This window comes from Clarias gariepinus, chromosome 1 (genome assembly GCF_024256425.1).
Source record: "Clarias gariepinus isolate MV-2021 ecotype Netherlands chromosome 1, CGAR_prim_01v2, whole genome shotgun sequence".
In the NCBI taxonomy this organism is placed as follows: Eukaryota; Metazoa; Chordata; class Actinopteri; order Siluriformes; family Clariidae; genus Clarias; species Clarias gariepinus.
In genome coordinates, this window is record NC_071100.1 from 14,926,539 (window position 1) to 14,948,535 (window position 21,997).

General features: G+C 37.3%; 1 protein-coding gene across 1 annotated transcript; it reads left to right on the top strand.

The window, feature by feature from the left end:
* Positions 1-3,024: 3,024 nt before the first annotated feature.
* On the top strand, positions 3,025-20,706 carry LOC128522540 (oxysterol-binding protein-related protein 1). The gene is made up of 12 exons (XM_053495614.1): positions 3,025-3,195; positions 5,170-5,245; positions 7,829-7,963; positions 9,481-9,578; positions 11,572-11,754; positions 12,249-12,356; positions 12,594-12,683; positions 13,829-13,952; positions 14,215-14,331; positions 15,452-15,575; positions 16,445-16,535; positions 19,345-20,706. Exons 1-12 carry the CDS (start codon positions 3,137-3,139, stop codon positions 19,445-19,447), a joined length of 1,308 nt encoding a protein of 435 aa, XP_053351589.1. The 5' UTR covers positions 3,025-3,136; the 3' UTR covers positions 19,448-20,706.
* The last annotated feature ends 1,291 nt before the right edge of the window (positions 20,707-21,997 follow it).

The window sequence follows — 21,997 nt, forward strand, 5'->3', positions numbered from 1 at the left end:
CCTGTCAATAAATCGATTCCTAAATAAGTAAAAAAAAAAAAAGAATCAGAAAGAGTTTTATTGTCAAGTACGCTTGCATGTACAAGAAATTTGTTTTAGTGACAGAGCTTCCAGAACAAAAAACGAATGACAAGACACAACAGCACGACACACACACACAAAAAAAGTTGACATCAAATGGAGTAGGGTGTGAGATACTTTTAAATAAGTTACATAAATATCTGAAATCTGTGAAAATAAACGTCTCATTGCCAAAATGTAGAAAAAGGTAGATTAAAAAAGTTGCTTATATAAGGCAACTCTTATCTAAAATTAAATAAGAATTCAATGTAAATGTGACTTTCATTTCTTAAGGGGAAAAGATTTATTAGGCAATATTTTTTAAATATACTTTTTTCAAGTTCCTGAGTATTTGTAATGGGTTGTGCCAAGCAGAGCACACAACAAATAAAATAACCCATAAAAAGTGTACCTTTGATGTTTGAGCTGGATATATCAAATTATTTTATAGTTTATTACTTGAATTTTTTTTTTTTATGTCCTGGTGCCTAAATTGTCCTGTAATTCTGGAATGTCCCATAAATGCATGTATGCATTCAACATTTTCAAGAAAAACTGATATGTATTGACAATGAGCAACCAGAAATCACCCACTTTTACAGAAAGAGGCTGTGACAACTGAAAACATGCAAAATGTACTTTTTATTCAATATAATAAAAAAAGGAATGCTTTGACTTTTTTTTCAGTGTTGTGATTTATATCTTATAAAACTATAATAATGCCTACCGAAGGTACAGTGCTGTATATACATGGAAATAGGAGGGGTAGGTCTAGGATATGTATGATTCAAAAGCTTGTGGCCAGACATGAACAGTGCTCTGCAAAAGTCTTGCACCACCCCTTATTTCTTCATAATAAATTAAATTAAATACAATTAAATTATGTAAATTAAATAAAAGAAATGCGATCAAATGTTTTACTGCAACAGCCTGCAAAAATGCCTAAAGACACAATTTAAAAATTGGTTGTTTATGTAAAAACCTGAGCAGCAACCTTATTTCCCCTCTCGTCTGTTCCGACCACTCAGCATCACCAGTATACTAATCACCGCCCTGATCATCTGTCATTTTATTCTTACATGATTCAAGATACTTTAGGTCACTGTGTGGCTTAACAAACAAAAAAACATGACTCAAAATGTCCTTCAGGGACCCTAGAGAACTATTTCCTCAAAACTACATTAAAAATACAAGAATTTCTGTCTCTTTGGAAGCAAACTGTAAAGGAATGAAAAGTGACTCCAGACTTTTTCACCGTACTGTGCACAGAATGTATGAGAAATATACACATAGGCCAATTAGTGGAGCTCCTAAGGCTGAAAATGGGTTCTAGTCTTATAATCCACCCTGGACCGATTTCTACAGATAACAATATAACAATAATAATGATAATTAAACGTCATCAAGAACTACTCAGTTTATAAAAACTGACAGTTTTTTTGAACTGCTGACATTTTCATGTAGTTTAACAGCAAACACACACAATTAGACTTATTTCCTAGATGCTACCTGTTTTATCAAGAACTCCAAAATAACCTTTTAAAATGATAACCTCAGTGTGTTTCCTCACTGGAAACCAGTTAGACTATTATCTATAAGATGCCTATAAGAAGTTTGAGGCCAGAAAAATGCCTCATTCTACCAGACTACTAAAGACAACCTTTTTATTTGTTACATCTGATTGCAGAGTCTGTAGCATCGACATATTGTTTTATCTTAGTAGAGAAGTTTTTTTTTTCCCCTTCAGGCTGTTATGAGTTATGGTTTTGTGTGATGTTCTGACGCGACTCACAGAGCTTGCGATGCAAATGACCTCAGGCTCAGTGTGAAAAGTTTTAATCTCCATAACTTTTTCTTAGAAAAGAGAAGACGGTGGAAAGTTGTTGGTCTTTCGGCTGCTCCCGGCAGGGGGTCGCCACAGCAGCCTATCTGCACATACAGGCTTGGCGCAGGTTTTCCGCGGATGATGCAACCCTCCCATTTTATCAGGGCTTCCCATTTTATCAGGGCTGCATCCAGCGATTGGGGTTTGGGCACTGACTGGGAATTGAACCCGGGCCTTCCATATTGCAGGAGAGACACCTACCCCTGAGCCACCAGTGACCAATAGTGGAAAGTGAGCAGTTCTTAAAAATAGCAAGAGTAATAGAATGAATAGCTATCTTAAACAACCAAGTTTAATTCTTCCTTTTAACTATTCGACACCAGAGATGTGGACGAGGAAGGTTGTTTAGAGGGAAATAATAATAATAATAATAATAATAATAATAATAATAATAATAATAATTAATATGCATGAAAAAAATAAACACTAAGGGAAATTTACTGTTTGTAGGATTGTAGTTCAACAATCCTAAGTTCATAAAGTTTATATAAGTTTAAGTTTATAGGGACAAACTTAAAAAACCTTCAAAGTGGGGTCCTTGAACCATAGGCAGTGATTTATTTATTTATTTATTTATTTATTTATTTAAATTGTATAACAGGGTTGTGTATTCTTTAAAGATATCCTATTTATCATTGTGTTTTAATCACTATGTTCTCATTTGATTGGAACCTTAAATATAGGGTTTACCCAAACCTCAATAACCCAACAGGTAGTTTTTTCGCTCTGTCATAATTTAGTATTGCAAAGCTCTATGCAGTCCATAACTTCAACAAATAATACATCATGGCACATACTGTATTAGTGCGGCTTGATTCATTTTAGTTCCTGCGAACTCGTGGACGAGGCGAGCTGCCTGGCTGCCGTCTCTGTTGGAACCAGATCCCTGAGGTGGGGCTTCTCAGGTGCACCAGAGGAGCAGACGGAGGGAGGGAGGGAATAAGGGAAATAGGGAGCGAGTGAGGAGGGACCAAAGGGTTACATGTGACCCGGTGTGCAGTAACTACGTTACTGACACAGCTGTATGTGTGTGTGTGTGTGTGTGTCTCTGTCTGTCCACCTTTCCTGTCCATTCTGCAGAGTCAGAGTGGGACAGCAGTTTGAGAGGTCGTCGTGTGAGCGTTCTCCGATTTAGCCGACGCTGCTGATCGGCTCATCTACACGCAAAAGAAAGCTCACGCTCCTGCCAGCATGTCTGGGGAGGAGAACCATGGAGACAAGACCCACCATAATGGCGTGAAGAAACACAGGTGAGTCTGGAAAGCTCAAAGGAATTAAAAGGATTAAGGTTTGTGTGTGACGCGTGAATAAGGAGTGCAGTTACTCATACGTTAGAAGGCAGCATTGGGTTTTTGTTTGCACTGAATACAGTATTTATTTTTTTAACCACTACAAATAGTCATTCCTCAGGCATCTACTGTGTATGTTTTTTTTTTTGTTTTTTTTGTTTTTTTACATTTACGTACATGCATTTGCTGCATACACACACCAGCCTGGCTAAAACTTCATGGTTTTTGCATGAGGATGGATCAGCAGCAGTCGCAAGGTGATCCTTAGGCTCGGTGTCAGGTAACTGTTTCCACAGCACTAGATCTGCTTCCTGATACAGCTCTTTTATCAACCCATCACTGGATTTACTCTGGATTTATGCTCAGAGCTGTCGGAGGTTCAATGTTACTAATGATCAAATTCACAAACATCAGCTACTGTACACAACGCACTTTTTTTTTTTACAGTACATTATCTAAGTATCATTATATTACAATGTACTACATTGAAATAGTGATGTTTTTCCTGTACTTGGAAGGTGGGCTGGTGTTCATTTTAGGCCCAGTACCAATTTTAATAGCTATAGCGTAAAAAAAAAAAAAAAAAAAAATTTAATTGTAAGTACGTTTTTGTTCTGGGATTTTTTGCAATATTTGCACTGCAGTTTTGACATCCCTTAGAATCTTAATGTTTCCATTCCCAGAACATTCTCCAGATAAACATCAAATCGTTTCAATGCAATATTTCATCACAGAGCAGATGAGAATCCAAATCTGCCAAGAAATCGTACAAAAGCAAGGACACTTTTATACATACTTCAGCATTTCAGAGTTTTAAACAGAATCTCTGCATTGAGAAAGTGTACCAGACTGTACTGTAACTTCACAAAGTGAAGTATGTATTAATATCTCAAACCTTCTGTATAAATGTATCTAATAATGCAGTTTTAACTGATTACATGATTGCGTTTTTAATTGTCTTTTAAGCAATTATTATACATTAATGCAGATCTAAAGTATAATGGCCTTAAAGTTCTACAGTACCATTAAGAAATTATATTATTTGTATAACTTGAGGTTTTAAAATGCGTTAAAGTCTCTATATGGCTTTACAGTAGGTTTACTAAGTTTTTTTGAAAGGAGTCTCCAGTGTCAGCATGTTGTATCAAAGGTCAGTCTTAGGTCAGAGCTCCTACTGTATAATAAACATAATGACAGGACTGAACTTGGGAACTGGATTAATAATTTCTAACGTAATTTCTAACACTTGTGATATTGCACATTAAATATTAGACCCTAAATTTTAATCTGATGCAAAACTGAAGTTCAAGCTAAATTAAATTTTAAACAGAATTAAATCAGTAATTTCTTTCGGTAATTTACTTTACATATAATCTTTAAACATTTTTAAAGAAAATTTCTATTTTATTCCTTTGTTTACCTTCACTTTTTTTTAAGTTAAACGTCTATTTTATACTGTACTCACAAAAACCACACTTGGTAACTACTTGCGAGTATCACGACCTCAAGGCAAATCAAAAATATTTGTGAGTTTGACTGAATGTGACTTTAACTTTGTGTGTGTCTTCACTGACCTTGCTACATAAAAATTTACAACAATTTAAAAAAAAAATCTAAAATAATCACAAAAGTAAAAAAATCATTTAAAAAAAAAAAAGCTCGTCTTAGAAATCCAAGGTTTCAAATGCTTGTTTGGGGTTAAATAAGCCGCATAATTAATCAGGGAAGGAAAATTCTACTTTTGCTTATTTTTGTTTTTTCTCATAGCTAAATAAATGCATTTGAGGTTAAATTCCATAAAGTCAATAAAAACTGTTAAAATGAAAGTTTGAACATTTCTTTTCTTTTCTTTCTGAACATATCTTAAGCGAACTTTTTTTTTGCTTTTGCTTAAACCATATTAAAGAATCCATTGTTTTGTCCTGCTTCAAACAGAACATCGCTTCCTGCTCCGATGTTTTCCAGAAATGACGTGAGCATCTGGAGCATCCTCAAGAAATGTATTGGGATGGTGAGTGCAGTTTTAATCACCAGATTCATAAACACCACAACACACTTGCTTGGGCATGTTTTTTAAGTACTTATATAATTATTTATTTACTTATTTTTATGCTTACGGAACAGTTACATTGTTATGGGAATCGAATCTTCACTGATAAACAACAGCCTTAAACTATTTTGAAAAATGATAATTGCGTAAAATCAATGGAGTGTGAAAAATCTCATTATTTTCAAATGTTGGGTTCAGCGTAGCACCGAGAAATGCTAAAAACAGATGGTGAAATAGTTTTATCTGCTATAATGTGATAAAGTGATATACATTCCATAAGAATAAATGTAACTGCAGCCTGATTTTTGCCAAACTTTAACACAGTGGAACCCTCTTATACAGTACGAAGACAATCAGGGTTGCGTTGTGCTGTGAGATAGAGTTTCCAACACACCCTGTTGTGTTTTATTCTTTACATACACCTAACTTATTTATGACTTAATTGTTTACTTACTTATTTATATAGTTTTGTCACAATGCTCCCTGACACTCTCCACCGGTAGGCTGTGTACTGATTAAAAATTGAATTAGCTTACGGAGAATAAATGCAGCGTGACCCTGACGGCTTTACAATAATGCGTACAGCCGCTTTATACTCACACTCACACTACATTCGAAAGTAAACACGAACCTCGAAAGGCTCTAGTATGATATTCCCCAGTGTAATTATTAGCACTACAGAGAGGCCCCTCGGTGTATAAATGCACCTGCCTAATCCTTTACTATAGTCGTGTGTGATGTGAGTGTGTGTGTGTGTGTGAGAGAGAGAGAGTTCTCCGGAGATTTCTCCAGCACTGAGTGATCTATTGTAATAAAAGCGGCTCCGGCTCATGTCATGCTGACAGAACCGGTCATCTTCACTACTGTAGTATATAGACCAGAGAGACAAATAGACCAGAGAGACAAATCTGATTAGAAAAGATTGCATGCACATCAACCACCATCTTTCTATTCGCCGCGCTGCCGTCGGGCTGTTATGGGTCATAGAGAAGATCAGTTTTAGTTTACAAGATTTATTCTGCTTTGTTGTTATAATAAGCTTTAAGTCTTCCGAGACGGCATTCCACTAAATTCTGGAGCGTGGCTGAGGGGATTTATGTTCATTCAGCTCCGAGAGCATTAGTGAGATCACGAAGCTGTTCAGTGGGGTAGAGGTCAGCACTCAATGGAGTTCCTCTACTTCAACTTTAACAAACTGTGTCTACCAGAGGGTCACTTTGTACACAGGGGCGATTGGTGGCTTATTGGGTATACCCTCCAGGTACCCTCCTGTGTCTACTAGGGGGTCTTTGTGCATGGAGATGGCATGTTCTCCCTGTGCATGGTGGGTTTCCTCTGGATTTCCACCAACAGTCTAAAGACATGTAGGTTAGGCTGATTGACGTTCCCAAATTGTCCGTAGCATGTGAAAATAAATAAATAAATAAATAAATAATCACCATCGAACTCTATGATTCCTTTCGGACTTCAGATGTTCCTAGAAGTACGGATAGACGGCAGTAACTGTCATGCTGAAACATGTTTGGGTCTCTTTGTTCCAGTGGAGGGAAGGGATAATGCTAATTTATACGTAGCAAAGCAATTCTTCCAACAGTTTGGAGAAAAATAGTGTACTGTATGTGTGTCCAAAAACTTTTGGCCACATAGTTCATGATTTATGATCGATTTTTTTTTAAAAGATGATTGATTTAATGGGGGTTTTGTGTTCTTTTAAGAAACAGGAGCTAAAAATCATCAGACTTATTACGTATTTGATGCAAAGGGGCAAGTGTTATTGCATCATAAAATATAAAAACCAATCACAGTTTCATCTGCGACGCCAGTTCTTAGAAATAAATCGTTACGTGCAGTACTTGGACGCTTGATATTAATAGCTATGAAGTGTCATGGAGAAAAGAGAATAGTAATAGAGTGGAATGAGTTTATGTACTGTAGCAATCAGTATTTCATGGCATGAATCTTTTTGTACACAAACTATATATATATATATATATATATATATATATATATATATATAAAGGAGGTGTTGTACTTATTGAACTCATACAGACTGTTTTATTTTTGTTAACTGCACAGATATGCAAAACTGTATGATGTGCATGTACTGTATTATGGAACATTAAACAGTGTGTTAAATAGTTACTGTAGGTTTTACTTGCTCTAAAAGAAGTAAGATATAATTAAACAACTGAAGTTCTGTGGTTAGTGTGGAGGTTTGATAATTGGGTGCATTTTTCTGATTTATAAGCAGAGACGTGAGTCAGATCTGGTGGGCTGTCTGATGTCTTTCAATCTCTCTGAGGGCAGGCTGCAGCGCTCCGCTTATATTTGTTATTCTTTATTAACACATCAGGTTGGATCCAAGGCTGAAGACTAAATTTAAATCATTTTGTCCTATGTCAGTGTGTTTCCTTTGTGTGAGATTTATTTGTGTAAATATATATATATATATATATATATATATATATATATATATATATAGGTGTGTGTGTGTGTGTGTGTGTGTGTGTGTGTGAGTCATTGCTGATATACCCTTTCTTGCAGGAACTTTCTAAAATCGCCATGCCGGTCATCTTTAACGAGCCTTTGAGTTTCCTGCAGCGTCTCACTGAATATATGGAGCACACGTATCTCATCCACCAAGCCAACGCCTCCACAGACTCCATCCAGAGGATGAAGGTAACAGCATCTATCTATAGTTTCTTATCTTTAAACTGCTTCTTGAAAAGGTTTATTCAGAAATTCCGACATTTTTTTCCAGCTGCAAATCTCATCAATCACAGGTTTACATTAATGCACTGGTTTTAAACACATTGTTAGGACATCTGGAGATAACCTATGCCTGATTATAAACTGATTAGACAATAGTAAGTGTGTGTGTGTGCTTGTGCCCTGAGATGGGTTAGGTTGTGCCCCCAGTCTGTTGCAGGCGTCCTATGACCCTGTACTGGATAAGCAGTACTGTATAGAGACTGAGTAAGAGTGAGTAAGAGATGATATTGAATACTGTGGAGGTTTTACTTTGTCTAACTATTTTAGAAGAGAAAGGAAGAAGGATAGAAAGGAATGACTATTTACAGTATATGAGGGGCGTTCAAGTCAAACCGGGACTTTTGATTGTGCAGAATAACAGAACACAGCAATGAGAGTACAAACTCCCTTTATTTCTCTATATAATCCCCTACTACACTAATGCACTCATCTAAGTGTTTCACCTGTGCTTAAATATCATCAAAGTCGAAAGTTCTCTCAGTACGCAAGAGCTATGCTTAGAGTACCAGCTTCACATCTGAAACGCTGGCCTCCCAGGAACTCCGTTAATGACCAAAACATGTGGAAATGGTGTGAGGATATGGAAATAACCCCCAGCTGAGTTCCTATAATGCTCAAGTGGTGTTGGTGAATGTTGTGTGTACCATTCCTATAGACAGATGCGTCTCTTTTGCAAGTTGGTGACAGATTATATGTCGATATTCAAAGACTAGGCGTTTGACTTGCACAGCACTAAATGTTTTATTGCTTATCTAAAACTTGAGTAACTCCAAACCTGTCCCTGAAGACATTTTTGTTTCGGTGACCAAAATACAAGATATTTGTGCCAAATGTGTGATTAAGACAGATAGGAATTTAAAAAGTGAAGGAGAAATGTTGCTTGTTTAAACTATTTCTTTTAAATAAAAATGTCTGTCCAGGAACTTAACTTATTTTTTAATATTATTATTATTATTATTATTATTATTATTATTATTAATAGGGTAGTGTTTTGTTTTTTGTCATTAGAGATGGAAAAGACAAAGGTAAAGGAGTGATGCAAGGAAGGCTTATATATACAGTATGTGGATGTGACATCATCAGCTTTAACCACTGGACATCAAATAACAGCTTACTTTATTTGTGGTAATCACATACTGTATACACTCTAAAAACATCATGTTGAAAACACTCGTCCACTGTATGTAATCCCCTGAATTGGATGGCCATTGTATTTGAAAACACAATGAATGGTGTAATATGACATCGTACTAGAACTTTGTGAAAATTTCATGAAGGGTGCACAATGATGCTGAGCATCTGCAGTTCTGTAAAACCTTGTTTCTGTGAATGGAAAAAGAATCCAGTCTTTAAATATTCAGACCCGGTTCTGAGTTGACTTATGTAATAAAAAGGTTGCAGTCATGTATCTTTGTGTTGAACAGTGTGTGGCTGCATTTGCTGTCTCTGCTGTTGCATCACAGTGGGAGAGGACCGGAAAGCCCTTTAACCCACTGCTGGGAGAAACATATGAGCTAATCAGGTGAGTGCTGCCGAGGTAGTAATCTGTATCATTACTGACTTGGAATGCATTAAGATGACGAGATGCATTTAATTCTTTGAACTTCATGATTGGAATAATCAAGACTGGTCCTAATCAGGATTCAAGTTAGTACTGTCTTAAAGGGTGCTCAGAGAAGACCACAGCTCCCAGAATACTTACAATGTAAAGAAACTGTACAGACTTCCTGGAGTCTAACATCTCAAAGATCTTCATTACACAGTACGATTTGGATACCTGGACCATATACTGTATAGACCACACAGTGATGGACATCATCGCCTCTATTTGGACAATGCAGTCCCCTGACTTTTACCCCTATGGTGGATAAACAGCTGGCCTGAGAATTGCATGATTCCACCATAAGGCAGAGCAAGATTGAGCATGGAACATTCTGAAGGCTCGCCCACACTGAATGCTACAAGGTCATGTTGATTCATGATGGTGATATATTTTTTGGCAAAAACCTGTAATTGGTCACAATGATAAAAGGCAAGCTTAATACCAAAGCTCCCCAAATCTCTTGGAGATCTCATTGCAATGATCAGAAGCAAGAAGGTATTCTTTAAAGCTTTAACTTCAAGTCAACTTAATGCAGAGGAGACATATGTACAGGTAATGAAAAGGTCTCTCCTTCTTCTAAATGAGTGTGATAGGAATGAGAGACTTTACCGACTTTATTCAATCCATGGTGCTGTAGTGCACTGCAATCCCTGCATCATATACCATTTGGGCAGGTAGGGAGTTTCCAATGTTTAGCACTCCTGGGAGAAACTAATAAGATGAACCTTATTCTGAGAACAAATGTTACTTATTCAAAAGTGCTTACTGGATTACTAGAGGGCTGTCTGTTCTAACAGTTCACTGGCAGCTGGCAGTTCACTCCAAGAAACCAGACAACACAGGTGACATGACTGAGGCTGCCAAATCAACTTGGAAGCAAACTGCCAAGAATGACTTTATAGCATATTTGAATCTTGATATCAGAAGTAAATTACTTTATAATGAGTGGTGAGGATAGTAATGGAAAAGGAAAGCCAGTACTAGAAGTGTATCCATGTCTGTCATGAAGAACCACAATTGGCAAGTCAATGTGTTGACTTGTCACTGATGAAAATGTGCACCTTAGTCTTGTCCAACCTCTTCAAGATCTGGGCTGCCATCTAGTGCAGGCTTCACTCTACGGTATGGTTCATATCCTAAACCATTGCATAGTCCCAGCAAATTTTGCACTCTTATTGACACCAGTCATTGGAAAACCTAAAGACCATCAGAGCATTATCTGAGAGGACCAGCAAGTACTCGTGTCTGAGAACTGGCAAAAACTCGAGCTTGTTTCAATACAAGGAGGTGTTCAGGTCACTAGTGTTTGGTGGTCCTAACCTATTCCTGGAATGCCCACACTTTTAGCAAGCTCACTGCTCCATCTAATGTTACTAGTCTGAGCATCTTCAACAGACACAGACACTGATACTACCCATGGTCAGTCGGCGTGTAGAAAAAAAGATACCGATACCTCTCATGGTGGCCTGGCTGAATCTGATTGGCAAGCTTAATAATATCCACCTAATGTGTTCCCTGGAGTGAAAGTCTAGCATTCCCTGTACCCTGTGAAACTTAGTGCTGCAGTTTGTGTCCCAGCTGGTGTCATCTTTGGTGAGAACAGAATGGAGCCAGTCATTAAAACTTGGCAGTATCATGATGCCAGTGGCCATCAAAGGAGATAAAAAAAAAAAAAAAACAATAGCACTAGGGAGATTTTACAAGGGAGAACTTTGAATTAGTGTGTCTGCCCCTGGATTGCGAACTTAAAAAAAAAAATAATCTTGATTCCAGGGCAAAGAAAATAAGTTTTGCACAAGTTTACAGATGGGAGCCAGTCCTGCGGTCGCGCCATATATACATACATACATAGTATCTAAATCTAAATTTCACATTATTGTAACTGAATAGGTTCATTACTCTGTTTTACCAGAGAGGATCTGGGCTTTAGATGGATGTCTGAGCAGGTGAGCCACCACCCACCTGTTAGTGCATTCCACGCTGAAGGACTCAATGATGACTTCCTTTTCCACGGCTCTATCTACCCTAAACTCAAGTTCTGGGGAAAGAGTGTGGAGGCTGAGCCGCGTGGAATCATTACACTGGAGCTGCCCAAGTGAGTTGAACTGATTTTTATCTACACTATGGCTGGGTTATTTTTGGATGATTGGAAGTGTCACTGGATAATTGGTTTCTGCTTGCACTAGATATAAAGCAGGGATGTTCAAATCCAGACCTGGAGGACCTGTGTCAAGCATAGTTTGTAATGTACACATATACTGGACCTGGTAATTAGGAGTTTAGGTGAATCAACTGTACTGGAGCAGAAGAATCATCAAAGTGTGTTGGACACTGGCCTTCCAGGACTGGAATTGACAAGCCTTGATATAAAGCATCTACCAAATGGATAATTAGATAAATGCAAGCATGAATTGCAATGATTATACCTTCAAAACATTTAAAGATGTTACAGTACATTACAGCTTTATTGGTTCCTTAAGGCTTCCATGGATTCCTGCCTGATTGCTTTGCTTATAATTGGTGTATTCGATATACACATGAATAATAATAAAAATAAATCAATAATAATGAATGTTCTTCTTTGCCCAGACATAAGGAAGCCTACACCTGGACCAATCCTACATGCTGCGTCCATAACATCATTGTGGGTCAGCTGTGGATTGAACAATACGGCAACGTGGAGGTTATTAACCATAAGTAAGGGCAAGTAAGGTTACAGAAACTCATTTCAGAAATGACTCGCAATAATTACATTCTCGTCAGTGTTATTAGAATAAGCAGACACCCTTTTTTTTTTTTTTTTTTAAATTTTTAATTCTTGTTATATTGGTATAATTATTATCAAACCTCCTGGGGTTTAACAAAGAACCAAGATGTTTTTTTTTAAAACCTTCTTGGTTCTAAAAGCACAGTGTATTGTTTGCTGTTCGACAGAACTGGCGAAAGATGCAGTTTGACATTCAAGTCCTGTGGCCTCTTCGGCAAAGAGCTACACAAAGTGGAAGGTTTCATACTTGACAAAAGGTATTTGTGTTTTTAGCTGTGTTTTCTGTTCATTCTAGTACGTCAAATGGAAAGAATAAACTGTGTATAGCAGTATGTAATAGTAACTCCACTTCATGTTGGAGTTGATCATTTTAATATTTAATATGTCCTAAAGTACACTATATGCACAAAAGTATTTGACCAAACAATGACACTGTATCTCAATACAGTACATACACTTCAATATGGAGCCAGTTCCCCTTTTTGCGGCTATAACAGCTTCCACTCTTCTTGGAAGGCTGTCCACAAGATTTTGGAGTGTTTCTTTGGGAATTCATGCATATTCATTTTGTAGAGCATTTATGAGGTCAGGCAATGATTTTGGATGAGAAGGCCTGGCTCGCAATCTCCGTTCCAGGTCATCCCACAGGTTGTTTGATGGCGTTGGGGTCAAGGATCTGTGTTAGGGCCAGTCAAGTTCTTCCACACCCAACTCATCAAACAAACCCTGTCTTTATAGTCCTTGCTTTGTGCACAGTTATGTTGGAACTGAAATGAGTTTTCCCAAACTGTTGCCAAAAAGTTGCTAAAGCATTAATATTTCTGATTGAACACCTGAATTCAATAATTAACAGCTTTGGACAAACACTTTTGTCCATATAGTGTATGTTGGTCCAACAGCATTTTTTTTATGTCTAATATTTTTCATCTGTCTTCTGTTAAATAAAATGTTGTACACAAAACAAGTTGGTTATGTGGGGTATCCCCTATACAAGTTCCTCTGAATCAGCTGTAATCACAGAAATTATAACCAAAAATAATATTCAAAGTACATTTGATTTACCTTTGATGTCAGAACAATTGCAAAATAAGAATGAAACAATGCTAAGTTGTTTCTGCTTTATATCCCTGAGTCAAACTACTATTTACTTGACAGATTTCAATCCAGAATTCCGTGGAAACCGTTAATGCTGCTCATTATAAATGAAAGTTCAATCATAGTAAATGTCCCCCAGCAGCTTTTACTAACCTTTTACTCAGCCTTTTGGGCATGTTCTATTCAAAGCATGCCTTAAAACAATCTGGCATTTATCATGCCTGTTGCTCCGAATAGGCTTAATAAGGGCGTCCTGCTGAAAAAGGTTGCTAGGTACATATGACATTAACATGCTCATTCTCTGCAGCAAAAAGAAAATCTGCGCCATTTACGGCAAGTGGACCGAATGTCTGTACACAGTGGATCCAGCTATGTTTGACCTTCACAAAAAGGCAGATAAGAAATCTACAGAGGAGAAAAAAAGCAAGCAGGTGAGGGATAGTGGAATGTGATGATCCTTATAAAACCTTTAGATTGTATGATCAACTGAGAAATTCAAATAAAATGTCTTATTATTATGATAAATAATAGTGTATAATGAGTTTAGAATGTCTTCGTAGTGTCATGGGTGCTGTAGTGTATTCAGTAAACACAAATAAATATACCTTGCAAGGATTAAATGCTGAAACTTTTTAGAATAAGGATAACCGTACTTAACTACAGTATCTGCCCTGTTCTGTTTGCCCCCTTTAGAGCAGTGTGGATGAGGAGGCTGAGGAGATGCCCCCTCCTGAGGCTGAGACTGTGCAGGTCATCCCTGGCAGCGAACTCATCTGGAGGATATCACCCAGACCTGGAAACTCAGCTCAGGTACGAATTAGAAATTGGGAAAATGTATCGTAGAGATGTTCTGTCTTCTTTTATTATTTTTTTATCAGTTTCAATGAACTGCATTTGTAACTGCAATGTAATAATTTAATTGAATGTTCTATGTTATTCATAGTTTTTCTTCCTTATTCTTTTTTAAATTAATTTAAAAAACATTTTGGACCATGTTAGTTAAAATTTTGTAACCCTTTATATGCATGTCACATTTAAAACACTTTAGGCCTTGTTCACACGGGCGTTAAAATCGAGCGTTTTTCTTGCGTTTGTAGCGTCCGGTAAGCGCGGATCAAGCGGCGAGTGTTTTCTACACATAGGAGTCAATGAGAGTGTTCACACGGGCTTTGGTGACGTGCGTTTGTCCGGCTGCGCGTTTATAAGGCATCAAAAAAAACGTTGCATGCAGCTTTTTCTTGGCGTTCAAAACCCAACGAACGCAAGAAAACCGCTTCTAGTTCGTTTCCTGCGCGTTCATTTTACGCTTCGGAGGACCGGATATATCCCATGATCCTACATGCTATACAGAGGGAAATGCGGAAAAGGGCAAAATAAAATAAAATAATTGTTGAAAAACTTACGCGGAAATTTTCATTTCTTCATAAACCACAAAAAAAGACTTCCTTTAATCCGACGTTGTGCAGTCAGAGAGTGAACCCGGTAGCAGCGGGCTTTCATATCCAGTTCCCGACACACTGCCCCCACAGGTTAACACACAAACTACAATTTGGGCTGCAGGCTGACGTTAGACAGAGACAAACGAACGCAATAGAAGTCAATCGATCGTAGAAGTCAATCGATCGCCACCACAAAACGCAACATAAACGTCTAGGACGTTCAGAGCGCGTTCGTTTATCCAAAAACTTAACGCCCATGTGAACAAGGCCTTAAAGACAATTATTTTTTTTAAGTTTTTTTTGTGCTGATAATTTCAGTAAAAATATTTTTTTTTTTATCACTTCGTTGAAGATTATAAACTATTAAAAGTATAGTAGTTGAAGAGTATAAGTGTATACACAAAAATTAAATGTGAGAAACTACAGAATTACAACAGCATCAATTTTACAAACCTTGTTAGCTTATCTCGACTATCGTTTCTTTTGTTCAGTACTATGCCTTCTCTACATTTGCTATGCAACTGAATGAGCTGGAGGAAGACATGAAGGAGAATCTCCCTATTACAGACTGCCGCCTCCGGCCTGACATCCGTGCTTTGGAGAACGGAGACATTGGTACAGAAAGAAACCTCTTACACCAGTTTAAACATTTATATTCTGACAGCTGTCCTAAACATCCCAAAAGTTTTCTTTATATGTTAAAACCAGGACCACAATGCATTTTCTCAAATCAAAAAACTTCCATTTGTCTGTCCATGGAGATATATCCATAATTTCTTAAAGGGGTCAGGTTGGCAGCTCAACGCCTGATTGTTATTTATAAATTATGGGCAATTTGGGAACACCCACTGAGCCTAAATTGCATGTCTTTGGACTGTAGGAGGAAACTAGAGTACCCAAAGGAAACCCACCAAGCTTGGGGAGAACATGCAAACCTCATGCACACATACCTGGTGACTTAGTGGATAGCACTATCGCTTTCCACCACCAGGGTCTGGGTTTGATTACCGCCTTGGAGAGGGAGAGATGGAAAGCCAAACTATGTCTAGGGATGCATAGGGGGAGGCTAATGTTAAAGAGATGGAGTTAAGCAAGTAGCCAGAGAGCATTTTTATTAGTATTATTATTATGTTTCCCACACAACACATGATTTTTGTTGAGTACTGGTACACTACAAGATGTATACAATCATTGTCCTGCATGTTACCGTGATGGAAAAGAACAGTGGCATCTGCTTTAAGAGCTGAAATATTAATATGTGTTTGTTCATACTGTATGCTTTGTTAGTAAGATATAAAATGAGTTTAACTTCATAGTAAGTACAACAATATTTAATTTAAATTGTGTATCTGGGGGTATACTGGCTTGTGTGTTGATGTGCAAAACAAAAGCCTTCCTCCACTCCACTATAATTACGGCGATATCTCAGGAACTAGGCAATCTAGCTGTGAATCTGCACAGTGCAAATGATTTCTTGCTCTTAGATTTGGCCGGTGCTGAGAAGAAGAGAGTGGAGGAAAAACAGAGAGTGGCACGGAAAAACCGCTCCAAATCCAATGACGAGTGGAAGACACGGTGAGTGTTTTGTCAGACTGTGTTATAAACCCTGAGCTGCGCTTCTGTTATATCACATCCATGATTCATTGCTTACCCTGAACATTGCTGTAAGCTGATCTATAGGCCATTCATTACAGGTCGTTAAAATCATAAGGCATCATATCAATTAATACAATTAGATATGATCCAAATGTAGTGACATAATAATGACATTTATTAATTCATATTTATTATCATAATTTTTTTAAATAATCTTTTCTTAATGATCTTTTTTTGTTGTTGTTGCTTCAATTAAGAAGCCTGCCCCTCGGCCCCAGGTTTGAGCTTCTCTGCAGTGTGTTTGATGTTTGGTGTGCTCTCAATGTCCAGGATTTAAACCTAAAATAGCTAAGTTCTCAAACTCAAACAAGTGTAGGTGTGATAATTAACAATCAGAGTCATGTCCACTGGAGAGTGAGACTGTCACATGTGCAGGCATTGACATGGGTTGAGGTACAATCGAGATTTATTAAAACTTGCACACAATCCAACATGTAAACAGAAAAAGAACAGAAGTCAAGCAATTGAGATCCAGCATGTACGGGGCCAAAACCAGAAAACCTGAGCAGATCACAACAAAGCAAAATACAAGGCTTTGGTATTTGCAGGTATTAAAGCATTGACCATGAACCAGAACCCTTTTCCAAAGTGCTACCACTAGAGTTGGAGTTGGATGTCTTCCAGGCCTCCCTTTTGATCACCTTGGGAAATAAGGAAGGATGAAATCAAAGTGAGCAAAGGACAGGGCCGAGCATGTCCGACAGGAGGTCGGTCTCATAGCTGGCCTGATCTGGTGATCTGTGTAGATTGAATGGCTGAAGGGCCCTCTCCAACCATTGAGGCTCCCGTTTTAAGTAGGGAAAATCTTTTTGCACAGTGTTAGTGTTCCAGAAGCCTAGACATTATCTTCTTGACATTAAATTTGTGAGTAGCCACGTAAGGAGAGGTTATCAAGATGTTGATAAGAGCAATGACGAAATTTCCTAATGTACCTATGACTTATCCTTAATAAGACAATGGATTGCTGCAGGCAGTAAATTTCATTGGCATTACACTCTATTCAAAGTGGCCAGTGGTGCAAGGCCATCTTCTATTCATTGAATATGCACCATAGGCACTGTTCAAGAAGATCTTGGCTTTTTATAGTTGTTCGAGAGCTATCAGAAACAGATGCACTGGCTAAATAGACTTTACAGATTTTTTTTTATCAAACAGCGATAAATGATACATGGGCATAAGCCACCCACTTTTCTCTCCATGAAGGAAAATTTAGCTGATGCTGGACAGTTAGATGGACATATGTAATCCTGCTCGAGGGCTTCCTTTATGTATTCTTCCAATGGCGGAAAATTGTGATTGCGAGGGGGCATGGTTCCCACTAGTAACTTGTTTGCTTAGTCATGCAATAAGGCTAATACTCTTGGTACTCTGAGAACTACATGGACCTGGATCTCTGGACATCCAATCAATGAGTCAAGGGTATCTGGTCATTGCATCATAACAGTTCAGTAAGTGATTTCTCATCAAGCCCTTGCCGATATGGAACCTTGTTTGCCATGTCATTTCAATCATTACCTGCTGCCATATCTTGCTTTAGGTTGAGGAGCCCTTCTTTAAACACTTTGTTCCTATGAGAATGCTTTCTCTCTGGTAAAGCTGTTTTTTTGTCCTAGGTTAGCAACTTGTTGGTGAACAGATTAATGATTTTTTTTATTATTGTTATTTGTGGTCCAGAACCCTTTTTGACAAATGACATAAAGTGAACCTTTGCAGCCAGCCAGGTTGGTGAGGGGTTCATAAGGAATGATGCTGAGAGGGAGGTGGTCACATGAGGAGGTAGTGTAGCTGGAGCAGTGGCTCAGTGAATTTAATTGTGAAACTATACTGTCGCATATGAAGCTAGGGTGATGGGAGCAGGAACGATTTATTTTTACCGAAACTTGCAGATCTAAATCTAATTACAAATCTAAAACGTAGGGCAAAAAAAACTCATAAATAGGAAATAGACAAAAATCAGGCAATCAATAAACAATGTGTAGAATTAAATAAACAAAACCAGAATAGAGATCAAAAGCAGGATGACAGCAATATACAAGGCTTTCATCATGTAAACATAGCAGTCGTGTAAACACTGAACGTAAACATGAGAGAGTCTGTGAGGGTTAGGTGTTGTAGTCTTTGGTGACCATGTTTTTGTGTTGCTCTGTCATAGTTTTTACTATTGTTTGGGGATTTTGAGGTGACTTTGACCTTTTTACTCAGGTTTGAATTCAGATCAGATGTTTGAGAACTTTGCTATAGTTTGAAAACTTTTCCATACTTTGTGAGTGTAACCAGAGTTTGGGAACTTTGTTATACAATAGGATCTTTGCCAGACATTGGGAACTTTTGATAATTTCTTTTTCAGTTTCAGATCTTCCGAGAATGATGCTAGAGTTGGTACGGCAAAATGAACTGGAGTTCAAGAACTTTATAACATTTTACCAAACTTTGGAAATCTTGTTTAGAACTTTGTTAAAATTTAAACAAATTTGTTAACATTGCACCAATGTCGCCTAGATCCAAAGTGAAACAAAGTTCACAGTGTGACTGCTGTTCAGCAGCACAACCAAGTGGTTTGGTAAAGACCTGCAACACTGTTTTTTTTTTTCCTTCTCTATCTCTTTATCTACAGTACGAGTGCTAAATTCAAGCATGATTGAATATTCCGCAATAGAGAAAGCAATATTCCCATGAATCACTATCAAAAACTCACCAACTTACATTATTTTATGGACCATTCTCATAGGTGGTTTCACCAAGGAGCAAACCCGCACAACGGAGGACAAGACTGGCTTTACTCTGGTGGCTACTGGAGCAGGAACTACTCCCAACTACCTGACATATACTAACCCCAACCCGCCCAGAAAGGGACTGCTGAAGAGAAACCATGCATGTTCACGATTCACTACAGTTCATGCGGAGTGTCAATTACTTATACAGCCACATGCTGGTTTAATGTTTACCACCATCTTATAAACACTCAAGCATGAGGAGGTGGATGTAATGGCAGTTATTCTTTAATATGCAGTGTGTGAGGTGACGTTTGTTTTGTCCAGAGACTTGCATTTCAACTTTAAATAATTCATGTAGATATTGCTAGAGTAGAGTTTCAATTTCAACAGATGTAGTGAGAAACCTTGTAAATACAAATAGGATCTAGATAATTATCTGTCGAGACTTGAATTTGCTGAATGAAACAAACATAGTCTTCTTTAGGTGACTAAAACTTACCTCATAGTTTTAGCAGCGTACTAAGCATATCTGTTGTGAATAAAGACAAATGACGTGTTATTGTTATATTTACGGAACCCTAGTTTTGCAGATGTGGGCTATATACTTAATCCTCAGCTAAATAGATAAACAGGTCTCTTTAGCTCAGTATTAGGTTTAATGTGAGATTCTAGAAGGCATTTTGTTTGTATAAATAGTATTTATAAAATCATTTCTGAAATTAATTGTTTGTGGCTGTTGAGAATATTTTGAACGTATAAATAAACAAAATTATAATAATAAATGTGTTAGGCTTGTAGACGGACCAGTTACAAGTCATTTGGACTTTGAATGCTTTGTTTGGGTTGTTGAAGATTTAAGGGTGGAATTAAAATATTTACCAAATGACAGTCAGATTTTCCACTCTGAACATGAATATGACTCCATCATAAATGTCATGTTTTTCAGACTCACACTTTACAGCAAAAGCACAAATCTATTTAACTATGCAATGGAAAACCTTTTTCTTTTTTTATTTTAAAACGTTCGATTTGTTCAGTTGACCTCTTTATTAAACTGGGAAATGAATTAACCAGTTAGCTGCAGCTTCTTTTGTGGAAGCTCCATGATATTTCCAACAGGGACCCTCTATATAGGGAAAAGGGTTCACATAGAGTCGACTGGGAGAATTACAAGTGTTTACTTTAGATACTCTTTCTTTACAGGTACATTCCGATGACCAACAATAACTCAACAGTACACCCAGTCTAGATGCCTTGTGAAGAAAATCTTTTTAACTGTATGATAAAATCTTGATTATGGGTATAAAACAAGAGAAATCAAATTTGTTTGTATTGTTGCTAAATAAAGACTTACGCTTCCCTGCTGAGGAGTTGGACCTAATTGTTGTGTTGACTTTTTGAGATTTTAATATATATATATATTTTTATTCAGTAGCCTGTTTTTTATGGTTAAAAAATAGAAACCAAACAACAAACAATTTATTACGTACTGAGTTTTGCAAGCCAATATGTACAGTATTTATGCCAAAAAATGTTGGTTTGTCAAGGATTCCAGCAAAAAAAAATTTTTTTTTTGTCTGGTGCATCTCATGGATCCTCTAAATCTGATTGCTATTTGGGGAGTTTAGGCTTAGATTGGTGGCCTTAGGCTACTTGGTTGCTCGGCCCTGTGTTTCAGTTTCCTGGCATATAATTGATAATCAATTTGAATTTGCAATGTTAATGTTACAGTATGTGGTGTTAATGTTATGGCTGATTGATGGTTTTCGAGCAACAAAACGTTGAACCTGGTTCACAAACTTTCCCCGCTGGGATAGTTAATGCATTTATAATTTCTCCACCCCCTGAGAGGTATTTTAATTATGCAGTGCAGGGTGGACTGACCCTCTCCAGACAGCCTGCAGCATAATGTAAAACGCTCAACTCTGACTGGGCATGAAGATGATCTTGATCTTGACTGATGTAGGCAGTTTTTCTTTTATATTAACTTATGCATTAACATTTTCTATTATACTGAACTTTCCGCCTCTTAGCACATGGGTAGAGCAAGGACTGATTTATGTTCATACTATCTGATTTCACCCAAATGAGGATGGGTTCCCTGTTGCGTCTGGTTTCCTCTCAGGGTTCCTTCCTATTGGCATCTCGGCGAGCTAATCAAAGCAAACTGGTAATTATAATTCTTTTTTTTTTAAATATAATTTAACATCATTTTACAAATGAAATAAAAAAGAAAGTTCCTTTATCTTCAGATGTTCAGTCCATGTTTGACTGGCAAGACCCACTTTAGTTGGCCATTTTGCTGGTGACTTGATGATGTCATAGCTGTAATTATCCCATCTTATAGCAATTACTTGAATGACATGCTTGTTGCTCAAATAAAAAGGTATTTCCGGTGTCAGCATCAAACATTCTTTACTATGAAATGAATTCTTAAATGTTAAACGTTCATACCAAAATGACGACCTTTCATTTTTCATTGGATCTTAAAGTATACTTTACATTTTAAAAGATGAAAGAATGAACACCTACTTCTTTTTTTTTTTTTTTTACTTTTTTTTGTTTTTGTATTTTAATGTGTAATACTGCTAAAGTACTGAACATGGCAGGGAATGCAGTACAATTCTCCTCACTCTCCACATTCACAAAGACTTTGAATATAGATAA